The following is a 22485-nucleotide window of genomic DNA, read 5'->3' as shown; positions in this document are numbered from 1 at the left end:
GAGGCTGTTATTACCTTCAAAAGGTCAAGTCAGTCAAGGGGGTTCTGATGACTGGAAAAAGACAAAGATCACATCCATCTTCAAGAAGAGCAAGAAGGAAGATCTGGGAAACTACAAGCTGTTTGGACACACCTCTGTACCGGGGAGGTTTATGGAGCAAATGCTCCTGGAAGCCATTTCCAAGCGTACAAAGGGCAAGACAGAGATTGGGAACAACCAGTATGGATTTACCAAATCACGGCTGACCAACCTATTTGCCAGACCTGTGCATGAGGGGACAGCAATGGATGTGGTACACCTTGACTACGAGCAAGGCTTTTGAGATGGTCCGCCATAGTATCTTCATAGCTAAATCAGTGGAACAGCACTCTCAGCAGATTAGTGGATGATACTGAATCGGGGGAGTAGCTGGTGCACTGTAAGGCAAGGCTGCTATTCAGAGAGACCTTCACAGGATGGAGAAATAGGCTGACAAGATCATCGTGAAGTTCAAATCAACAAATTCAAAGTCCTGCCTCTGGATTGGAATAGCCCTATGCAGCAGTACAGGTTGAGGCTGAGTGGCCAGAAAGCAGCTTTGGAGAAAAAGTCTGGAGGGTACTGGTGACCAAGTTGAGTATGGGTCAGCAAAGTCTCTTTGCAGTGAAGACAGTCAGCCACACCCTGGGCTGTAGGAGCAAGGGTGCAAAGGAAGTGATTATTCCCCTCCATTCGGCACTGGTGAGACCACATCTGGAGTCCTGTGTCCAGTTCTGGTCTCTCCAGTACAGGAAAGACATTGCCACACTGTAGTGAGTCCAGTGCAGGGCCATCAAGCCAGTTGGGTAGCCCATGGTGTATGAGGAGAGGCTGAGGGAACTCAGTGTGCTCAACTCCGAGAACAGCAGGCTAGGGGGAGACCCTATTGCTTGCTTCAACTACTTAAAGGGAGAGTGCAGGGAAGGCAACTCTTCTTGGAGGTGCACAGTGGAAGTATTAGAGGCAAAGGACAGAAGCTGGAACATGGCCAATTCCAATTAGGCATTAGAAAAAGGGTGAGGGTTTTTTGGTTTTGTTTGTTTGTTTTAAACCATGAAGGTCGTCAAATATTGGGTCGGATTGCCCAGATGACCTCCAGACTGGCTTTCAACACAAATTATTCTAACATCAAGTCTGCAAGTAGAGCAGAGCAGAGATCTTGGCAGAGTACTACTGTGAATTGTTTTGTGTCACTAGCACAGTAGAGCACCACGTTAACATGCCAATGAATGACCCAAAAGAATGTTAATCTCACTAATATAGAGGGGCATCAAAACAGCAACCCAGCTTCTCGGTGATCCTCAAATGCCTATTCATTTGGACTAGAATGCTGGGATAATTATGATCATAATCAATACAAGATTCACTCAGCTGGATACAAAAAGGGTTTACATAGTATTTCCTTTGTTAATTTGCTGACAAGAGACATAAGATTTATTTGTCTGTGCCTTGTTTTTCTCTGTTAAAGCAAGACAGGAACACTGAAATTACCTATATTAGGGGTGTGTGGGCATTTTATTTTAAAATCTACAGAAAGTGCTTCATAGGTAGAAATTAATACAAAATATAAGAATTCAAACAACAAACAGTAGATCTTGTTAAGACATGAAGGAATTTGCCTCCTGAAGCTAAGACCAACAGAGGTAATTCTTCGAATCTTCGGGCTGCAGTTATAATTAATGAAAGTACATTCTTCCTCGCTGACTACTGTGTAGGACTCTTACAGATTTTTACCCGAATTTCAGCATAAAAGATTCATAGGAACTAAGCAAAGCATGCCGGATTGATCTATGGTGGTAAGAACAGCTTTCAAAATGATTTATTTCTGAACGGGGAAAAGAGAATTTTCACTTGCGATGCAGTAAACGAAACAGCACCAAAGCGGAGCAAGAGAAACAGAAAAGCCAGTGTGCAGCAGACTGGATGACCAGTCCTGATTTAAGAGGTTTGTAACTTATCACACAGAAGTAAACTCACATTGACGAGCAATGGAAACACTTCAGCTCCACTATGAGCTTGCAGACTGACTGGTAATGTTCTCATTCATCACAAAAAAACAACCGCTTAAAAATATCCGTGCTCCTATTTTGAAAAATTATCATTATGGTAATATTGGTTTCAAGTTACATCACGTCTTCTGAGCTCCATCTTCCTGTTAAATATGTGATATTCCTCCATTTATTCTATCTCTATAATAAGCCTATTTTCTCCACTGCTGGCAGTACAGACAAATCATTGAGCTTTGCTCTCCGTGGATTTCACCAGCGAACTGTTAGGTTGAGGGAATCCCTTTTCTTCCCATCTCAAAGCAAGACCTTTAAGGAAATTTTGTAAGCAACAGAGGATCCTGAACCTCTGCACAGCTTCTCGTAATATCCTGCCCTACTTGGCCTCATCTAGACAGTGTTCATCTTCACCTTTTCCAGGGATATAGCACTACAGGTACTTGATATCCATTAATCCAGACATCAGAAGTGAATGATTTGGGTGGTCAGTGGTGGAAACTGCTGTAGAAAACTGCAGTCAACCCTTCTTAAAGCAATTTTACAAGAATTTCTAACAAGTCAAGTGGAAAAGGAGGAACATTATTTGGTCTTGAACCAAAACTGATGGAGTAGTTAATTTTTGTTGGTTTTGCTTTCTTTTGGCCACAAAAGAAAAGGGGGGGGAAAAAAAAACACAGAAGAAAAATTCAGACCATACCAAACAGAAAAAAATGAAAACAAAAAATTTTGTTATCAACTATGAAATGAAATATTACATTTAAATTTTGGACTGTTAAACAATTTTTTTAAAGAAAACTTAGGGGGAAAAAAAAAGACATCAATTTATTTCAAATAAAAATTCCTGAAATGAAAAGTCTAGAATTTTGCTTTCAACACTTGCAAAAGAAAATTAATCAGTTGGTCCTAAATCATGGCTAAGATAGACCAGTGTTTAAACAGCTGGAATACTTACATGAAGGCCCATTAAGCCTATAAACAAACTCTAAGATTCACAAATAAAACTGTTTTCTAAAACAAGTATCTATTCTTGTTCTTCTGCAGCAGTATGAATGGAGTCTTACTTAGATCTACGAAAGTAAGTACATGCAGGGCTTGAGATACAAGCCTTGTGTCTTGAGACACAAAAGATAAAGCTAAAACAAAGACTTAAGATGCAAAGAAGAGAGTTGTTCATGTTAGAGTGAACAGCATGAAAAGTACTGAGATAGACACAAAATCCTCATTCCTGTTTTATAGTTTTAAAGCAAATTTTACTCATTAAGAGTACAAGCATTCCAAATGTACCAAGGTATTTCAATTTTCATTAGTAGAACATTTTTCATTATTTGATGTTCACTTGGTCATTATACTCACTAAATTAACTTACCAGAAGCACCACCAGAGAAGGTAGCACTTGCCAAATCTAGTCTCGTCTGAAATTCATTTTAGACCAACGATGTCTCTGGTAGCATTTACTGGGGCTGGTGACTTTGAGGCAATGAGTTATTAATCCCTGCCTGGCCTCACCAGCACTGCCAGCTTCAGCACAACCATTCAGGAGAGGACTGCTTCTGCCTCTAACACTGCTGTTCCACAAGCACCTCAAGGCAGTATAAAACTCCTCTGATACAGACTGATGGGTTCCCATGCCATGAAGCTATTCCTCCCTTCGCCTGGGTACAACCATCCTGAGGAGCTGGTCTGGGTCAAAAAACTAAGCCGTAAGGAGGAGGAGGCTTTAGTTTCAATAAGTTTCCTGTTCCAGATCATTATGTGGCTGTACCAACACTCTTGCTGGCATATGGGAGAGGGGGCAGATATGATTGCCATTTTTTTTTGGCTACAGTGCCAAAGTGTTTGATGGACAACAGCACAAACCTGCCCAATGACAGAGCTAGCCGTGACTAAGGGTACACTTGGACACAAGCCTTCTGACGCGGCCGGTGCTCTGTTGGATGGATGACTGTGATTCCCAGGTTAAATTCTCTAGTTTTGTCCAATCGGTCAAGTTTTTGTAGGCAATGAATCCAAATTGGACATACAAAAGGCCATGAACATAAGGAGCAGAGTGGAGGGGTGGGGAGAGACAGAAACAGAGACAACAGAAGAGTAAAAACAAACCAAAACCCTTCTGTGGCTGTTTTTGTGGAGGTAAATGGACTTAATGAATGAACCAACGAAACTGGGTAGCTTGTGATTAAATAACTGCCTGTTTCAATGCAACACAGTGCTGTAACCAGCTCCTGTTCAGGTGTATTCCTTACAAATATTCACCAAGTATCTACTCTAGAAAACAAAAATAATTCGTAATATGACCCAAGACATTAATGACATTTAAAAATGGAAAAATGTAGCAAATTCTGCTCAGCCACCAAGAGCAGGTATTCAGGAAGAAAAAAAATCTAAAAAATGCTAACTTTAGTAAACTAGTTCATCACTCTTTCTCGTTTTATGTTTTATTTTTACTAGGCCAAGTAAAAGTCAGTAGCTGCCCTCCATTCCGGCACAGCCTCAGGGATGCAGACTGTTTACCATATCCATGTTTTCAGTTGTAAATGTTGACCTGATCAACACCATAATGCCATTTACTGGGAGTTTACACAATAGCATCAGCTTCAGTAAAACACCCAAAAAATTAGCAAGTGAATTTAAAGGGAAAAACAACTCCCTATTAAATCCTATTCAGACCTGCAACTTCTCTCCAGGCCAAAACATACTTACATCTACTAGCAGGCAGGCTTCCTCTTTGTAATGTTAACAGAACAATTTAAAAGGATTGGATGCTTAAAAATGGAGATGGAATTTAAATATTGTGGAGGAGGGCGGTGGGGCTCATTTGGTGGTTTCTGAAGTATCTTCAGTTTACAGTTGCACTGCTGTAAATAAGAAACAGAGAAATACTGCGTGCTGTGCTGGAAATACTGGGACAAATGGGTAGTGTGAAAGCTTTCTCCTGAGAAGTAGCCTGCAGAATCTGAAGAAACACCATGGTGCTCTGCAGGATATGGCACTCATTACAGTTTTTGTTTCAATACTGCGTGTAATGGCTATCTCAAAGTACTCCAAGACCTTTCATACTTCACCATATCTAGTCTCCTTCATCTAAGAGTAGAAGGCAGTATGTTAACCCTTTAAATTATTTGCAGCATACATCCTATTAGATTCAACAGAAGATGTTTCTAATCCTGCTGCAGTCTAACACACTAAACCTAACTTTATTTCTACATATTTACATATCTATGTGAGGACAGCAATGTAGAAAGCAGAATTGTAGAATTTGTAGTACACACTCATAAAAGCAGCTTTTTCTGATATTATTTGTGGCAACGTTCTTCTAAACTAGCAAGAGGAAGCTTGCTTTAGTAGTTTATTTTTATGCTGGGCTACCACTGTCTGTATTTCTTCACTATTATTGTGCTGCAATTAATTCCCATCACAGATTAACAATGACATCTGGGAAAGTTGCTGAATCAAACACAGAAGAGCAAAAGCACAGCTCCAAAACTGTAAGCTCTATATCATGAAGCAGATGAAAATAAGTTTATTTTTACACCAGGCAGAACATGAGGAATCACAAACTAATCCTCAATGAACAATACTTACACCTGCTGAAGTGAGAAAAGAAATCTTAGTAAGATCCACAAGAACCACATGCTCAAAAACATGAGACAGTTTCTTCCCTTAGTTAGAAATGAAAAATTAAGATATAATATCACATAATAAGGAAGATTTTTTTTTTAAAGTTCAATTACATCCACCTATGAAAGTTTCTGAGAACAATGAAATGATGTTTTGATTTGAAATATTCATAACTGGCTTTTAATGCATGTACATATAAAAAAAAGTATACCTTGTAGAGACCAAAGAAGCCTAAATCCCGTAATACAGTGAGGGCACTAACTCGTGGACCAGTAGTAATTTCTCCAGCCACTTGTAATCGAATCTTGACAATTTCCAATGGATTGGTAAAGATCACTTGAGAACCTCCAGCCTGAAATTGAAAGTGGAAGGCAGTACATTAACCCGTTACATTATTTGCAGCGTACGTCCTGTTACATTCAAGACAAGACATTTTTAATCTTGCTGCAGTCGGTTAAGCTATTAGCAGACAAGAGTTTTAGTATTATTTAATAAACTGCAGCTCACAAGGTAAGAAACCTACCCCCCCACGAGATGAGTAGTCAGGGAAAACAAAGAGGAAGCAGGTCAGCCACTGCAGGACACCGCAGTACATCAGACGGACACTAGCTCAATTCCTGCTGCAAGAATACATTCACCAACACCAATTTATGCAATACTGACAAGCCAAGAACACTGTAAAGCAAGTAATGAAGTGAAAGGAAGAATTAGTAACTAAGTAAAGAAACTGAGATGTGCATGCCAGTACTTAGAAAGTGAAAACATACTATTGAAGAGTAAAAGTCTGGCAGAAGCTTTTTCAATTTTGGCATGAGTTCATAAAACAAAGAACACATGGATTCCAAAGACCAGAACTGCAGATATCTTTTGCGTTTTTAAAACCCCACTGAACTACCGATTTCAGTGCTATTAAATGCTATTTGATTCAAGAGTCTGAGCTCCACATCATTATTTGTGTACCAGGTAATAAAGAAAGTCTACAGACTGAAGGATTCCATTAATCAAGAACTGCTAAATGTTTTTAACATGTCAGTCTCCATTTGTTGGGAAGACATCACTCAACTGATTTTCAAAGTTAGTTCTAAAACGCAACAGTGGCAAGCATTTTAGACACCCCGCTAGTTCTAGTAAAGTTCATCTCATTCACAACATGTACTGCAGGGCATAACCTTTCTGCTACACTGACAGATCCCAAGTTAAAAATTTGAAACAAGAAAACAAAGGTAACATGAAGGTTACCTAAGTGTATTCAAAAAATACTCATTCAGACTCCATCTGGTCCAAATTCAACAGAGTGTCATTCTAACTTCTGTTAATTTCTTAATTATGTGGCCCAACAGCTATGCCCTTCTCTAGGCTCTGAAATCACACAAACGATGCAAAGGGCAACCCTCACCCTCCCCCCAACAAAACAAGAACTATTTTTTTCTAGAAGGTAATGACTAAAATGAAATAAGCTGCATTTAAAAGCACTTGCATCTAGCCATGTCTAGTAAGTAAACACTGTGTGCACATCTTTTTAAAATTATCCAAATGTTAAAAGAATTAATCATAGCTCAGATTAACTATCATTGAAAATAAAAAATATGCACAGTAATATGGTTTAAATAATGTGCTGAAGAAATGGCAAATCGCACGAACAACTATTCTTGTCTACCACTTAGACTGAGCATACACAGTGTGGTTACAAATTAAAGTCTTTACATAACCCCCAAAATATCCCAAATGTTTCCTATTTTGACCAGAAAAAGCATGCTCTTGTGTAACTCAACTGGTTTTGACTTTCAAATTGGCATAATTTAATTTAACTGCTTTCACCAAACCAGAATCCCGGTACATATAAAACTGCTATTCTTGTTGCCATCAGAAATTAGACTGATAAATTATTTGGCACATATGCTGACTTCAGTTTTGCACTTAAACTGAAACATATTAAGTAAGTAAGCATTCAAAACAAAAAATTGAGACAGTTTCTTTTACTTGTCTACTCATCTTGCAAAGTCTCAAAAACAAAAATATCCTGGAAAGGTCTTTATGGTGAATTACAAATTCCTATGTAATAAACATTTTGGTCTATGTATTAGAAATATTAAGCGTTCCCACATGCCCTTACACATATTTTCTTCTTAAAAGGATAAAATCCCAATTGCAGGTGATATCGTTCATTTGCAACTTTGCTATACCACAGCCACCCTCTAAAACCCACTACTTAAAAACTCGTATCAACTGATCTATGTTAGCACAAATAAACTACTTTCTCTCAGTATGATATTCTTGCAGTTCATTGTGCCATGACTCCGTGGGAAGTGTTCCTTTAACTTTCACTATAGGAAAACCGTATTAAAATTTAAAAGATGACAACAAAATTAAGTTTAATTTATTATTATTATTATTATTAACGCACCAAAACAGTGAACAATTTAAAAATCTCTAAAAATGTTTATAAGTTAATACCATATTTAAAGAAAGGAAATAGAAACATGTATCTGATTTTAACGGAGAATAAAGGCAAATAATTTCTGAATTCAAATGAACGGGAAGTACTTCAGGTGCTAGCACATATCAATGTTTATGTTTGCATGTCCAACCTGGCTGTGTCGACACTTGGAGCATTAGATATTTGTGGCTCTGGGTAAATCACACAAGACTTCCTCTGCTTCAGCTTTTCATTGAAAAATGGGGATGGTATTATTTACCCACCTCATACAACCAAGCTCGCTGCATTCAAATTTTTAAAACACCGAGACCTTCATGCATCAGGTGTTACTAAAAAGACTATTGGTTTCGCTGCCCACAAAGGAGAAGAAAGACATTGGAAATTCCCAGTGAAGTCTTTCCACAAAATTGTCTAGGTACTAGCCCAGAACTCCCTGAACCACCTTTGTCATCCTCTAAATTTGATCAAAGATACACTCCAAAAATCAAATGGTGAATAACTGAAAGCAATGAGCCAGACAATACCTGACAGAGGATCTCGGTAGGAGGGTTGCTACCACCTGCCTGCTTTGCGATGGAGAGGAAGGCTGGTTTACCAACCAGTGCAGAGGCAGTTCTAGTAGTAACAAGTACAGTCACCTGGTGGGAAGCTTTTATCACCCTGTTATTTAACCATCTATGCTGGTAACTGCAGCTCTTTACTCTCAAAACGAGGGGAAAGCAAACTGGAGATGGCTACTATACTCTCTAATGAAATGATTTCTTGCTTGTCTAGTATTGGTAACTCCTATTGTGTTATTAATCATCATAGTATGCAAGTGTCTCATAAATATTAATGGTATTTCCTCCCAGCGCTCCTGTGAGGAAAGTACAATGACTCTACTTTTACAAGAATTGTATGCCCAATGTGTGCGTCCCTCTTGCTCAAACACACACAACTTCTAAGAGTCTCCAGATATCCTGATTTCCAAATCAGTAGCTTGAATCACAATAGCATGGCTTCTGTCTTCTTTCTGAGTTTTTGCGTAGTGAATACGATGAAAGAAATCTCATTAATCTATTTTTTTCCAATCTCTTCAACGTGCCAGTATAAACTGTTATGGAAAAAACAGACATTGTATCACCCTGCTCATTCATTCTGTTTGGCCAAAAGTCGAAGAACATTGCCTTCTTGTTTGCTAACTTTTGCAGTTGAAGGTGTATCTCATTTTAAAATTTTAAAATATACTCCCAAAGGTCAGAATTTGAAAACTCTTTTCTTTGGCCAGAATAAACACAGTTTAAGCTCAGGTTGCTCAAGCTTAATGATTTCTCCACTAAGTGTCACAAAAATCAACTTTATCAACTGCTTAATATAGATAGTTCCCAGTAACACCAATTTTTCTATACTGAAGTTACAAACTTGAATACCCAACTCTGAATTCCTTATCACCTCTGCCAATCATTTTTTAAAGAAACAAATAATCTGACTGTAAAAGCAAATCTATTATTTTTCAGTTATTATCATGTGATTAAGTAAGAACTGCAATTTTGAGTTATTTACAGGAGTAGATACCTAGAAGTATTGCATAGATAATTATTTGTAAGGGCCCACAAAGGGGCCCATATTATTCTGAAAGAATTAAACATTTCACCTAATCACAAGCACTTATGGTCTTGTTTGATGTAAAGCAAGAAAACAAAAGGGAAATACTTCTGTCATCCAAGAACTCCTTATACACACATAGCTAGAAATCTGCATGCCTATAAAATGTTCAATGTGCTTTAACACACGAATAGCTAGCTATGCATCCACACACATATGAATTTTCAAAAACAACCTGTTTTTTTTTTTCATTTTTGCAGTTCTTAACTCCACACTTGGTATGATATCACCCAACACCTCTCGATGGCAGTATAGTCTTGTACAGTAATACAGTACTGTCTATCACATGCCTCCTTCTACTTTCCTACGTCACTGAACAGAAGGGAGAAGCAGAAATAGTTGAGGTATTTTTTTTGTCCGTGGGGAAATAAAACCCACTCTATAGTGAAAAAAAATTAGTTTAAAAACAACCACTTAAACTCCAGTTTAAGAAGTCAGAATGTTTGCTACTTTTTCACATGTTCAAATCACGTCGTAATAAACTTTACTGGAAAATAAACAGATTTTCACCCCCGTCATTACACTAAGACAAGCAATTCCTGTTCTTTTTAATGTAACTGCATTTTGCGCCCTTGTGAGATTAGATAAGAAATAAGCACACCAGACCCAACTCTCCTAGGGCATTCACATCTCCGTTTGAAAGCTTCGGTGTAGGTTCTGAAGAGAATACAGCTTGCAATTCAGGAAGAAAATTCTGTGTTTTCCATCCCAGAAGAAAGTACTAGATTCCTTTCCTTTCATTGCTACTGACCATCAACTGTTCTTGTGCCTCTAATTAACCTTATTACCTACTTTAAATCACAGCCTTTTTCCCTTTCCTTTCTCAGCTACGAGCATTTAGGGTTATACCTTCTATCTTCTGCATCCCATACAACTTGTCACATATCACCTTTTAAGGTTTCATGGATGAAGAAAGGATTACTACTGCTATTAGAATGTTAATATTTCCCAACAATATCACCCAGGGATAGCAATTATGGCAATGAATGGCAACCATTAAAATACATAAGCAACATATTATATAATTATCCAAAATCAACCTCTGCAAAAGAAATCGTCTACAATGTCTTGGTTACTCATTCAATTTACAAAAAGACAAGCAGGTGCAGGTTCCAAAATTTTTAGTCAACTGGTTATCACGTTCAGTCATACTGAATATCGTACACTGTCCCAGGCCCTTACTCCTTGCCACTTCCAGATGCAGCTTGTTATCCCGTGCATTTGCTAGCATCCATTAATCCTAATTAAACTCAAGGTTCCTAAAGGGCTGAGCATTGTACAGGCACAAAATAAAGATTGTTCCCTGTCATAAAAAAAAAATCTAAATTAAAAATGCGCTCAAGGGATGCAAGAATGGAAGAATTACCATCCTTATTGTATAATAAAGGGCAACTAAGGCACAGAACTATTAAATGATTTACCACAAAATCACATACTAACTCTACGACAGAACAAGGCTTAGAAGCCAGATTTACGGAGTGCCACTGCAGTGCCGCAAAGTACCTCTAGAAGTCGTGGTGTTTGTATGGCAAAAGATCCCAAGAGCATCAGATGAATTGTGCTGAGTTGCTGCAGAGATGATTTCACTGTGGACTTCTCTGCTACCAGAAGAGCTACCAAGTAACAGACATCGGTCCAAAGTGACTGTTTTTCTCATAGATTTCAAAGGTGACAATCTTAATTATGTGGTGCTGTATGCCAAGGGCAAAGCATACTGGGTTCTCAAAAGCTTGGTTCTGTGTTACCTTTTTTTCCGATAAAGCCAGGCTTCAAAAAGCCAGACAAGCCATCTCATGCTATTTTGTGTCCTCTCGTCTGTCGTCCTATCTATGCAGGATCCTGATAATGCTCTTTAGCAATGGGAGTTCATATAGTAAATACCTTTTCTTCAGATCACAAGGAGATTTCCTGAGCCCTCAATCATCTGCTTTTCACTACCCCAACCAGGCTAGCACAGAAACAGCTTTCATGCTGCTCAGGCAGAACTATGTTTTTCTCCAGCTAATCTTTCTTGTCTTCCGAGGACAGACTTCTCTTGGTCTGGCAAAGGTTTTGCTTTGGGCAGCTCAAACAGTGAACTGCTAGAATCGCAGAGTCTTGTTAATGTCCAAATGTACATAAAACGTAAAGCAAGCTCCTTCAAACGCTCGCGTAAAAGTGCTCATAAATAGAATTGCAATTAGTCTGAACAGAAGTACATTCCTGCTACTGCTTCAGACAGATTTCCAAGACTCGGATACAAGTTGTGACAATTTCCCTACAATAGTTTATTAATGACCTGGCTAAACAGAAACAAACAGGAGTATGGTTTGTTTATAAGCACTGACCAAGTCTTCCACGGGAAAAAAATTAAAACTGTGGATTTGATATTTTCCACGTTATAGGTAATTCAGTTCTCAGAAGCCTAGCCAAAAAATCGAAGTGGAGCCTACTTGATTGGCATTATAAAAGCAATTAAGTTAGAGACCTGTCAAAAATGTTAACATTTGGCTCTGTCTGCTCTACTTGTCTATTTTGACTAGTTGTAGAATCATTTAATGATTTACAGACCTTTCAAGTCTCAAGGCATGGTAGCTGTATTAAAACTGTGACCCATTATTTCTTGGTCGCATTATAAATTACTGTGACATCATAAATATCTTCCTTTTTCTCACAGAAGGCTAGATTTTAATTCCTGATTTGAATTTCAGGCTTTGTTTTTGGGTTGTTTTTTTAACCTGCTCTGGTAAACACTAAAATATTTTACTGCCTGTAAAAGAAATAGTAATAGGAGAAAGGGATGTGTAATAAAATATAATTGTCAAAACAATTACATGTTTTAAGCTGTAATGTACGTTCATATAAAATTTTGCAGTCATTATTTCTAATACAATAGTAAAAAATTAATACATTTCAAATGGAAAGAATATTAAGTATATTTGCTGGAAAAAATTGGGCTTTTTAATAGTTCAGAATTGTTCTGTTCTGCAATCAGAAACATATCAACCTAAACCTATCCATCCCTTCTTGTTTTACAGTTTGGAAAAAATCCTCCTTCCTCCCACCCCCCTCTTTTTTTTTAGGGGAGAAGGGAAATGAAAAGGAAGAGGAGAGAGGAAGCAAAGGGGGAAAGCACTTCTAATTCGTTATGGGAAAATATCTTTGGAAAAAAATTAAAATTACATTAACTAATCCAAAAGGAAAATTCAAAATAGAGTGAAATCATGTTCTGCATAACTCCTTACTGTTTTCAGGAAAGGCCAGTTTAAACAGGTATGACTGGGTGAAAATTTCAGCAAACTATTTTTTAAAACATCCAAACCTGCAAGGAAATGTGGGGTGAGGTCAAAGAAAAGCAGGAAATCTACACCAGGAACTTCCCCACCCTTTGGTACAACCTCTTGGAAGGGCTATCATGTTACTGTATGTTGCCTTCCCAAACTTCATTATAAGGCTTAAATCTAAGACTAGCTGAAAATTAATTAGAGACAATTAAAACAGAGCAGTGTTGAAACACAACAGGTTTGCAAATGTGAAGTTAAATTTAAGTCCAGATCTAGCTGGGGTTTTTTGTACCAAAAGTTTACAATTAGTTTAAATTATTTTCAGTATGCTGAAAATAGCTACAATTACAGTGGTTCAGAGAAGAAAATTATACTTTAAAAATACCTAATTAATTATAGTATATTCTATTACATTATATTACTTATATTAAATAGACTTTAAATCTAATTAATTTATCTAACAGCATAAATCTTATGTAAAAAGAAAATAGCTTTAAATTTAATCAAGGAAAAAAAAATGCATTAGGAGCTTCTGAACCTTTCCTTAAACAAGAAATGTGAATGTTGGTCTTTTACACATGCAAGTAGAACTCCCCTTGAAAGTAACAGAAGTTACAGACCCTGACTACAGGGAGAATAGGCCTCTGAGAATAAATCTGTTAAGAGTTCAAAAGATGTATGCCATTTCCTTTCAAAGCTAATATAAGCAATCATCAAGAAGATCATCATTACTTAACTATCTCAATAAACTGTACAAAACTTTGGTATCTGTGTGATAGCAGTTCATTTTTTTTCAGATACACATGCAGAGATTTTTTTTTTCCCTGGCATACATAATGCTCAGTTTTATTTTACCCTTACTCATAGCTCAGCCTTCCTTGCCAAATAGGATAGAATTTTATCAGATTTAGGTTCCTGAATAATGAAAGCAAGAATGACACCTTCAGTCTTCTTTAGCCTATAACTTAGAAATGTCTGAATTTTCGCAAGTAAGATATCTAAGTAGTGTAGGAACTGCAGTCCATCTACCCTCTACCTCTACTGCAATGCAACAGAGAAAATGCAGCTCAGATGTGGACTTATCTTTATTACTCTCTGAAACATAAAATAAATGTTGTAAGTAGCTTAATAAAACTATTTGCGTTGGATAGGTTATTTGGCACAATTCATCTGGAATTTCACATCATATTCCTTTATAAAAATTATTTCTGGACAGGATTTTGCACTTTCTAGATGAACTCCATCTTAACCGTATCTAATTTTTATGTTCCATAGCACAGTTGAGGTTGTCCAAGCAGGTCCAATATGTTTTAACTTTATTACGATTACTATAAAGTCTCTAGAAATATGCCTAAAATTGTCTTGACAACTTAAATAAAAGCAGATCTGTACGGGGTCTGTAATTGTACTGTGCTACATGATTTAAACTGGCTAATAGTGAGCACACACTGAGCAGCTGGGAAGGAAAAGACTGTGTGTGCTCGGAAAGAGGAGGGAGAGCAGAAGGAAAGGTTAATAAAGCAAAATGTTTTTCCTTTTTCTTCCTGAACATTAAGCCTCCGATTTACCTATATAATTGTATTACTATATGCAGACAAGGCAACATACATTATACAGCTATTTCTTTTTAGTCATGCTATAATACTACTTCTGTTTTTCGTAATATTTTGTATGTATTTTATGATCACTCTTTATTTTGCATCTTTGCATCTCTTTCCTGGTTACTTCCAGACACATTTTTCAATTAAACATGGAACTGCTTTATTTAAGGAACTAAGCAAAACAACTGTCACACCTACAAGCTTAGTGTTAAAGGCAACATTTCAAAACCTCAAAAATAGTATTTATGCCACTCTTACAAATAGAGTTTTCAATTGGCTAATATAACTCAAAAATAAGAATAATGACCAGTGCTGTATCAAAAAATAAGCTTACTTTTAACAGAAGCTTTTAAATTAATTAAGTTTAAAGGAAGCAAGCAGCCAAACTCGGTATGACTAGTGATTATTTTTTATTAAAAATATAAAATAAATTGAAAGACCATGAAAAAAAGCTTACAGAAACTTCAAGATTATTGCCACTGTAAAAAAAAAGATTTCAAGTCGTACTTACAGCTTACCCAAGATCATCCTTTTTTCAAAGAATCCCTGAAGGTAACTTACAGCATTAGCAGAAATCAAAACTAGCACATTTGTGCACTTTTTCATTCAAGGAGGTTAAGTCAGATTTGTGGTTTAGATGCTCAGCAGATCCTAGCTCTACAGTATCATTACACTATGTCTTGGAACTGAAGCTTTTTACTAGCCTAATAATGTTAAGGGCTATATAGGATTCACATGAGTGATGAGAGTCCTAAATACACAGCAGAGACCAGAGTTCATGGTGGGTGTCAGGCATTGCGCAAATTTGGAAGTTACATATATTTTTATGGGTAACAAATACCATAGTCACTAGAAAAATTTCTTACAAACAAAGGAGATGGAAATTTTGAGTTAGTAACCCTCTAAGTTAATAACCCTCTAAGATTCTGTATAAAAATATAAAGGTTATACTTTTAATTATATTCTTGGAGGTCTCAAAAAAAATCTCAATCAACCTATCACTTTCATCTTCACATAATAAAAAGCTATGAAACAGGCTGTTAACTGAATTAAGTGCCACGAGGTCATGAAGTAAAAGATCTTTCTATTTTCTTCTTTTCTTCTTTTTTTTTTTTTGCAGGAGAGAAAACAGTTTACAAAACAGAAAAAGACTTGTTCAATGAAACAATCAGCTTTAGTTACAAGTGCAAAAGTCAGCCATGTGTACTAATTCTCAGTAATTATGATGCAAAGCAAACTCCTTGGGAACTTAAAAGTCAACGCCTGGCAATGGTTGGGCAAACAGTGGAGTGGAGCTACTCAGGTGATACTGACCCCTTCAAAGCCCTTTGTGTTACTGAACAACCCAAACCATCCAAGTATCTGCTCCGCCCTCCCTTTCTTAGGTATTAATGCTATACTGTACTCACAGAGCCGGTATTTAAACCACTAAAATCTAGCACGCATCCCAACACACAGTCCTTGCATAAGCAATGGATATACTCCAAGGAAACAGAAGCACAGAAGAAGGAAAATTTAACATCTGTGTTTGTAACACAATCACAGCTGAGAATTAGATGTGGACAGCAGAAAGGTGATATGGCAGGTATCTCTTAGAAAATTCATCTTAGTCGGCTGCCCCTTGTTAGACTCTAACACATCAGGTACTCCTGTCTTCTTGCCTCCCACATAAGCGATTACTACCTTGTGAAATGAGGTAAAAATCCAAGACCGAAAATTTGCAAAAGCATTCAACAGTGTTCAACTGTCTTCATTCAACTGTTTTCCCAGTGAAATCGCAGGTTTCATGTTGGCTTAAACAGGGACAAAAAGTTAGGCCAATACAATGCTGAAAGCTACAGGGAAAAGCCTGTCTTTGGCATCTCATATTTTATGCATATATTTACACCATGAGAGCAAAATTCACCCCAAAAAACTAGGCACCACTTGTAATAAGAGTCTCTGTTGCTAGTCTGAATTGGGTTTAAAATTACAAAAAAAAACCAAAGACCACCTGCAGAAAAGACAAGTTCCAACCTATCTACCTGGCACTAGACTATGCCCTTAAGTGGAGCACTCCAGTTAAAAGAAAACTCAGGGCATTCTGCCACCACACGTCTACTGCTACAACTTTATGCAGCATCTCATTGTTAATATATATTTCAAATACCAAATAGGATAAGCCAACATTTACAGCATGTTTAAAATACGTCTCAAGCCACCTATCTCTTAGAGCAGATCCTTAGTTTACAATGGGCAAAAAGCTTGCTACAGTATTCTCATGAATGACGGGTCTCTGTACAGAGTGCTTTTTTGTACTGCATTAAAAAATTCACAGCAGTCTGTAAAAATAAAAACTCTAGATCAAATGACATTTTAAATGAAAATTTTGCTGAATTCTCTATGGCTGCTATGTTCATAAGACGTTTTATTAGTGTAAGGGGCAAATACTTTTTACTCTGCAAGCACTTTATTGCATTTTTCCTTCATTTACAGCATGCTTTTTATTTAGGGCTTTAGAGACCCACATTCTTCTCTCCCCCCCCCTTCTTTTTTTCTCCCCTGAATGCTCCTAAAGTTACAGAACAAGGGGATCCTACCTGGCAGTCTACAACAGGTCAGTGATCAAACAGAAGGAGCAGTGAGACAGCAGCCAAATCCTGCCCCATCTCCTGAGAATTAGAGAAAGCCAGGGCTTCTCAGCCTGCAATGCAACTGAGCCACTGCACCCTGAGGCTCAGGTAATCGTAGTACGCTCTCTGCAAGCACATACAGCACTAATCTCCGCACCTATTGAGGTTAAGACACAAGCATTTGTTTTTAAGTTGCTGCTCACTGTAGTTTTCGACACAGGTAGAAGCTGCTTGAAAATGTGACCTCATCTGTCTTATAACAGCAGAAACAAAGATAGATTGAAAATATACCAACATTGCTCTGCCCCAGTGATCAAAGCCGGTTTAAATAAACAGTGTTCTTTATCTGTAAAGTGCACTGGTCTTTGAACAACTATTCATTTTACCTAAAGTATTTACATTTGCTTGAACAAAATCAATACACCAGATAAAGTAAGCTGTAATATGAACAGACAGAACTAGACCAAACCATGAAGAATTATCATTTACCCAGTAATATGCCAGTTGTTCATTAAGATACTACTTTGTGCAAGCAAAACACTCTTAAAAACTTAGTGGGTTTTAAATACAGCCTACATTCAGGAATGCATTATGTACTGAGTTAACATTACACAGCCTACGTCTGCTATGAACTCAAAGAAGCATGAGTAGTTTTTGCCATTTCAAAAAGCTAGTATCACTGCAAAAAGTGAAAATTAGTGGGCGCAATAACACATCAGGAAAGAAGTGACGTGGCAGAGTGGGTGCCACAAAGTAGAAACTAATTATTAACTTCTGGAAAGGTTAGCATGAATCCTCTGTAGGCCATAAGCTACAGCCAACATGAATAAAGACACATTCTTTATTAAGGAAAGAAACTCTAAGCTGTGAGAATTATACAGCACAGTTAAAAAGCACGATGCACAGAAACATTTACCCTTTCATCAAGAACGGCTGGCCTATCTAGGAAAGAATTGAGATGCTGTAGCAGAGTCTGCTCTTGAACCGGATCTGTGGTTAAACAGAAGCCTTAGTCCACGTAGTTACTCTTACACACTGCACTTTCATGAATCTCATATGGAGGAAATTAAAGATACTTACACAGCCACCAGCAAGAATTTCTGCAGCCAGTGGGACAGAGCCATCTTTAGCCATAAACTTATCTCTCACAAAATCATTAACCTTAAAAAACAAACAGTTATGAAAGCTGGTAAATTAAAAGGTTGGAGAAAACACTCATCAGCTTCAAATTCTGTGCAATTAAAAACGCAAATACATCCATGAAGCTACCAAGCTAACAGATATCAAAAAAATCTTAGATTTTATATGAAATATTGTAAAGCTGACTATGTTTTTCTTTATAACAAAGATTTGCAGCATAATTCAATTATTTATTATTGAAAAAAGATAATAAAATCATTATCTGAAAATTAATGATAAAATCATTTAAGATTTTAGAAATGCTAGCTACATTTACAAATTTAAATATAATTTCAAATTAATATCGGAAAGTTCAATAGTAAGTTTTAACACAATAGTAATTCAATTAACAGCATTAAGTAACTTTCTTTTTTTAAAATGCATATTACCAGCTTTGGTGAACACTAGCTTATTGGTGAATAACCAATACACTAGGATTGGGGTATAATAAGAAATTCTTCAGTGCCTTAAAACCATTCAAGAAATGACAAAATTACAGAAGTAAAACATTTAGGAAAAAGATGCATGCAAACGAGTTCCTTTTTTACCAACACTTCATTACATGCTTATATTATCTCCTGTTGTGCTAGAGTTAAACATACAGGAACTACATGTAGGTACAAAACCAAAAGGCCTCCAACTCCAATAAATAATTATTCATTTTTGCTAAGAAGTGAAACCAAAGGCCTGCACTACTCACAAACAAACAGATGAGCTGAACAAGTTGAATAAGCTTGTTATATCTGGAGCGAGTCCAAAAATAAGCTTTCAGTAAGATTCTTAAAATGTACATATATATATCTGCATGTGACTTGTATGCCACTTGTAAAGTTCACAAGTCAGATATAAAAATTACTGCTTTTTGTAATTAAGTTTCTATCAAGCAAAAATGATGGAATACACTCTACCATGTTGCTGACACATTAAGAATAAAAATCCTTAACTTGCCAATTATAATTAGATGGACTTCACAATGTGGAGAAATGTGAAAACAATCCATTTGCAAACTTACAGTAAGTTTTATGGCCTTCTCTGGTGCTACTCCTAATAGCTGCGGTAACAGACCTATAACATGGAAATAGAGAATTCAATGCATTGAGTAACTTGGTATTAACTAAACAAATCAACAAATATATGTAGAGATCACCACCTAGAAATGGGCAATTTTTACAGCAATTTTGTGTTATTATATTTAATGAGAGTACTTAAACATTCCATTTTGAGAAAAAACTTTGTGCTACCACTTCAAGTGCTACCACTGCCTATACGTATTTGTTTCTTTTTTAAATCCGTGATATTAGCTCACTTTATAGTTAAACACTAATACAGATTCAGTACTCTGTCCTAAACTAACATTTATTTTCTGCATCTTCACACAAAAATTAAGACTTTCTAAATAATTTTGTGAGATACATGATGCATCCGCTTCAAGAATCACCAGCACAGTACCTTTTTCTGGCAAAAACAATGGCATTAGATGGCAGGACCCAAGGGGATAGGAATCAAAATAATGTAAAACATTCGAACATGTATGACTGCATTCTTGAGCTCTTTGCCCAGCTAACTCACCAGTTCTTAAAACAAAGGAAGTTATGCTGCTTTCTTCCCAGGCATGGAATTTCCTATTTTATTTTGTTAGAAGTGATGCACTACAGAACTGGAAGAAAGAATCTCTGACTGTTAGCTTCACTTGCTTGAAGCGAACAGTCGATATTTTGTAAACTTTTGGACGACACAACCTAAAAATATGCAAAGCTTACCAACTAAGCCTGGGGCTAGAATGGTGTTGCAAGTACTCATCAGCATAGCGAAATTAGGACACCATTCAGAAATGTGAGAAAATCACCCTGGCTAGAGTTCCTGATGCAGACCCCCTTTGTTTTAGTAGCTACGGCAGCACCTTTGGGTAATTTCTACAAAGCCTGACATTTTCACCTCTCCATGGTTTTATTTTTGGGGAAAAAGACAACAGTTAAGGTTCTACCTCTAAGAGCTAACTTGCCGAAAAGAATTTTCCCGAAGAGCTAAACGTCAGAACAACAAAGAGAAAAATGTATGCGCACTGGATTAGTGTATTCTTCCATGCTGCTACCATCCATCAGCTTTACTGGTTACTACTGATGCTGTTAATAAGGAAATGACATTGGAGAATAGCACCATTTGGCTTCTGGTAGCAGGAAGGCCAGCCATATTTATATACTAATGCCTTTAAAATTTTGCACCTGTACTAGCATTTTTGGTTTTCAAGTGTCAAAGAGAGTAATTAATTGCATACACAGTTGATGCACATATACACCTAACATTTACCCAAGACAACTATGTTGAATTATGATCCTATGGCTGAATATTCAAACAAAAGAATACAGTAACACTAAGTTCATATACAGTTGCTCAAAAAAAAAAAGAGATTCTGCAGGGCAAGTTAAATTTCAGAATTTGAATTTCTTAAACAGTTCTAGTTGCACAGGTGACTTGAATCCAGACTTCAATGAAAAACCATTAAGACACCCAGAATTGTGTAATTAAATATTACATTTTCTGCAGCACTATGAAGAAAACACAAGGATATATAATGTACAGGATTTTTTCAGTTTTAGCCTTGTACAGACAAAATTGTCTTTGTAACTGTCATGATATTTACATCTTGCTATAGGACACATGTGGCTTTGTATAGACATTACGGCTAATGAATTTGTATCTTCAGAGATTAAAAAACCCATTCCATTTACTTTACAAGCACACCATCTGATCCTAAGCCTAATCCAACAGAATTAGAGCAGGTCTGTAAGCGGGTATGTAATTCCAAAAGAACCTAGAGATCATTAATTTTAAAATCACATATACACATATTACTACACCTAAGCTATATATAGCATGACTTTGAAGTTATATCATATCAAATAAATTACAAAAAAAGACATTCTAAAAATCAAAATATAAAATTATAAAAATAGTCCAGTTGGAGATCTGTATGAACCTTCATTTTTGGAAACAACATAAGCAGGACAAATCAAATTCATTTTCACTAGACTGATCTGAAGATGGCCTTTTTACCATTTTTCATTTTTCAGCTCCTAAGACTTTGCATTTGTAAAGGCACTTGTAAAATCACAGGAAAAACATGTTTATCTTGGCACAACTTGTTTTTTTCCCATCTGGTCCATTCCTTTTGCACTCAAATCTGAACGGGACTGTTACAACTCAAAACTTTCCATAAAACATCAATGTAGAAGAAAAAGATTAAACAGAATAGGTAGAAGTTACAAGAAAAAAAACCCCACCACCAAAAAAACCCAAAAAACCCAACTGAACAACCAAAAAACCAGAGCATTTTTCTCTTTTTCTGTCTCTACTTCACACATGATTTTATAGTATAAAAGTACTTTGTAAGTTTAATTACAGATAATGCTGTAATAAGCAAGATAGCACACAGTATTCTAAAAAAGGCAGCATTAATTTTAATACTACATTTTATAGCCTTGCCAGATACCAGCTAGGCCTACTGTCTCCAGCAGCTTAGGAAGGTAGAGGGACTCTTTGTTTGCTCTCATACCTATGTAATAAAGCTATCTGTAAGTGGTACCTGTGCATTCTACACATTATGACTATCAAAACTAAATTATCTTTTCTTTATCCTTCTTTCATGGGAGCCCTGAAACATTGTTGAAAGATTTCTGAGCATGATAAAGATAAGTTTTGGAAGAAAGCAAGCACATCAAGGAACACATATGAAAATGTCATTTTTCTGTTGGGGTTATCCTGACACGCTGGTAATTTTTCAGTGTTGTTATGCGATAGCAGATCAGCAATATGACACATGTACAGATGTTGCACAGGCTTAGAAATGTCTGACTGTCTTAAAAATGTATGCCTCTCATAACATCAGAGAATAACACTTTGCACATAGGTGGCCTGCTAGTATAGTATACAGCAAACATGTTATTCAACCCATTTTTATATATCCAAGGCTCTTTAGTAGCAATTACCACGTACCTCGTATTTCACACACTACTGTAGTAGGACTCTATGGAAAGGTGAAGGTGTATGTGAGAGAGAGCACTGAGAGCTGCATTCAGAGTTTGTGACATCATACAAGTTACTTTCTGA

General features: G+C 36.7%; 1 protein-coding gene across 3 annotated transcripts in view; it reads right to left on the bottom strand.

Moving 5' to 3' along the window:
- Positions 1-22485, bottom strand: part of SLC25A13 (solute carrier family 25 member 13) — a 102531-nt gene that overhangs the window by 12765 nt on the left and 67281 nt on the right. For all 3 annotated transcript variants that reach the window (XM_075143708.1, XM_075143709.1, XM_075143710.1), the window contains 3 exons: positions 19391-19443; positions 18280-18360; positions 5854-5994 (listed from right to left, as the gene is read on the bottom strand). In XM_075143708.1, the coding sequence (XP_074999809.1) occupies positions 5854-5994; positions 18280-18360; positions 19391-19443 (275 nt within the window). The remainder of the gene's footprint in view (positions 1-5853; positions 5995-18279; positions 18361-19390; positions 19444-22485) is intronic.

This window comes from Calonectris borealis, chromosome 2, assembly GCF_964195595.1.
Source record: "Calonectris borealis chromosome 2, bCalBor7.hap1.2, whole genome shotgun sequence".
Classification (NCBI taxonomy): Eukaryota; Metazoa; Chordata; class Aves; order Procellariiformes; family Procellariidae; genus Calonectris; species Calonectris borealis.
This window is presented reverse-complemented; position numbering and strand designations above follow the sequence as displayed.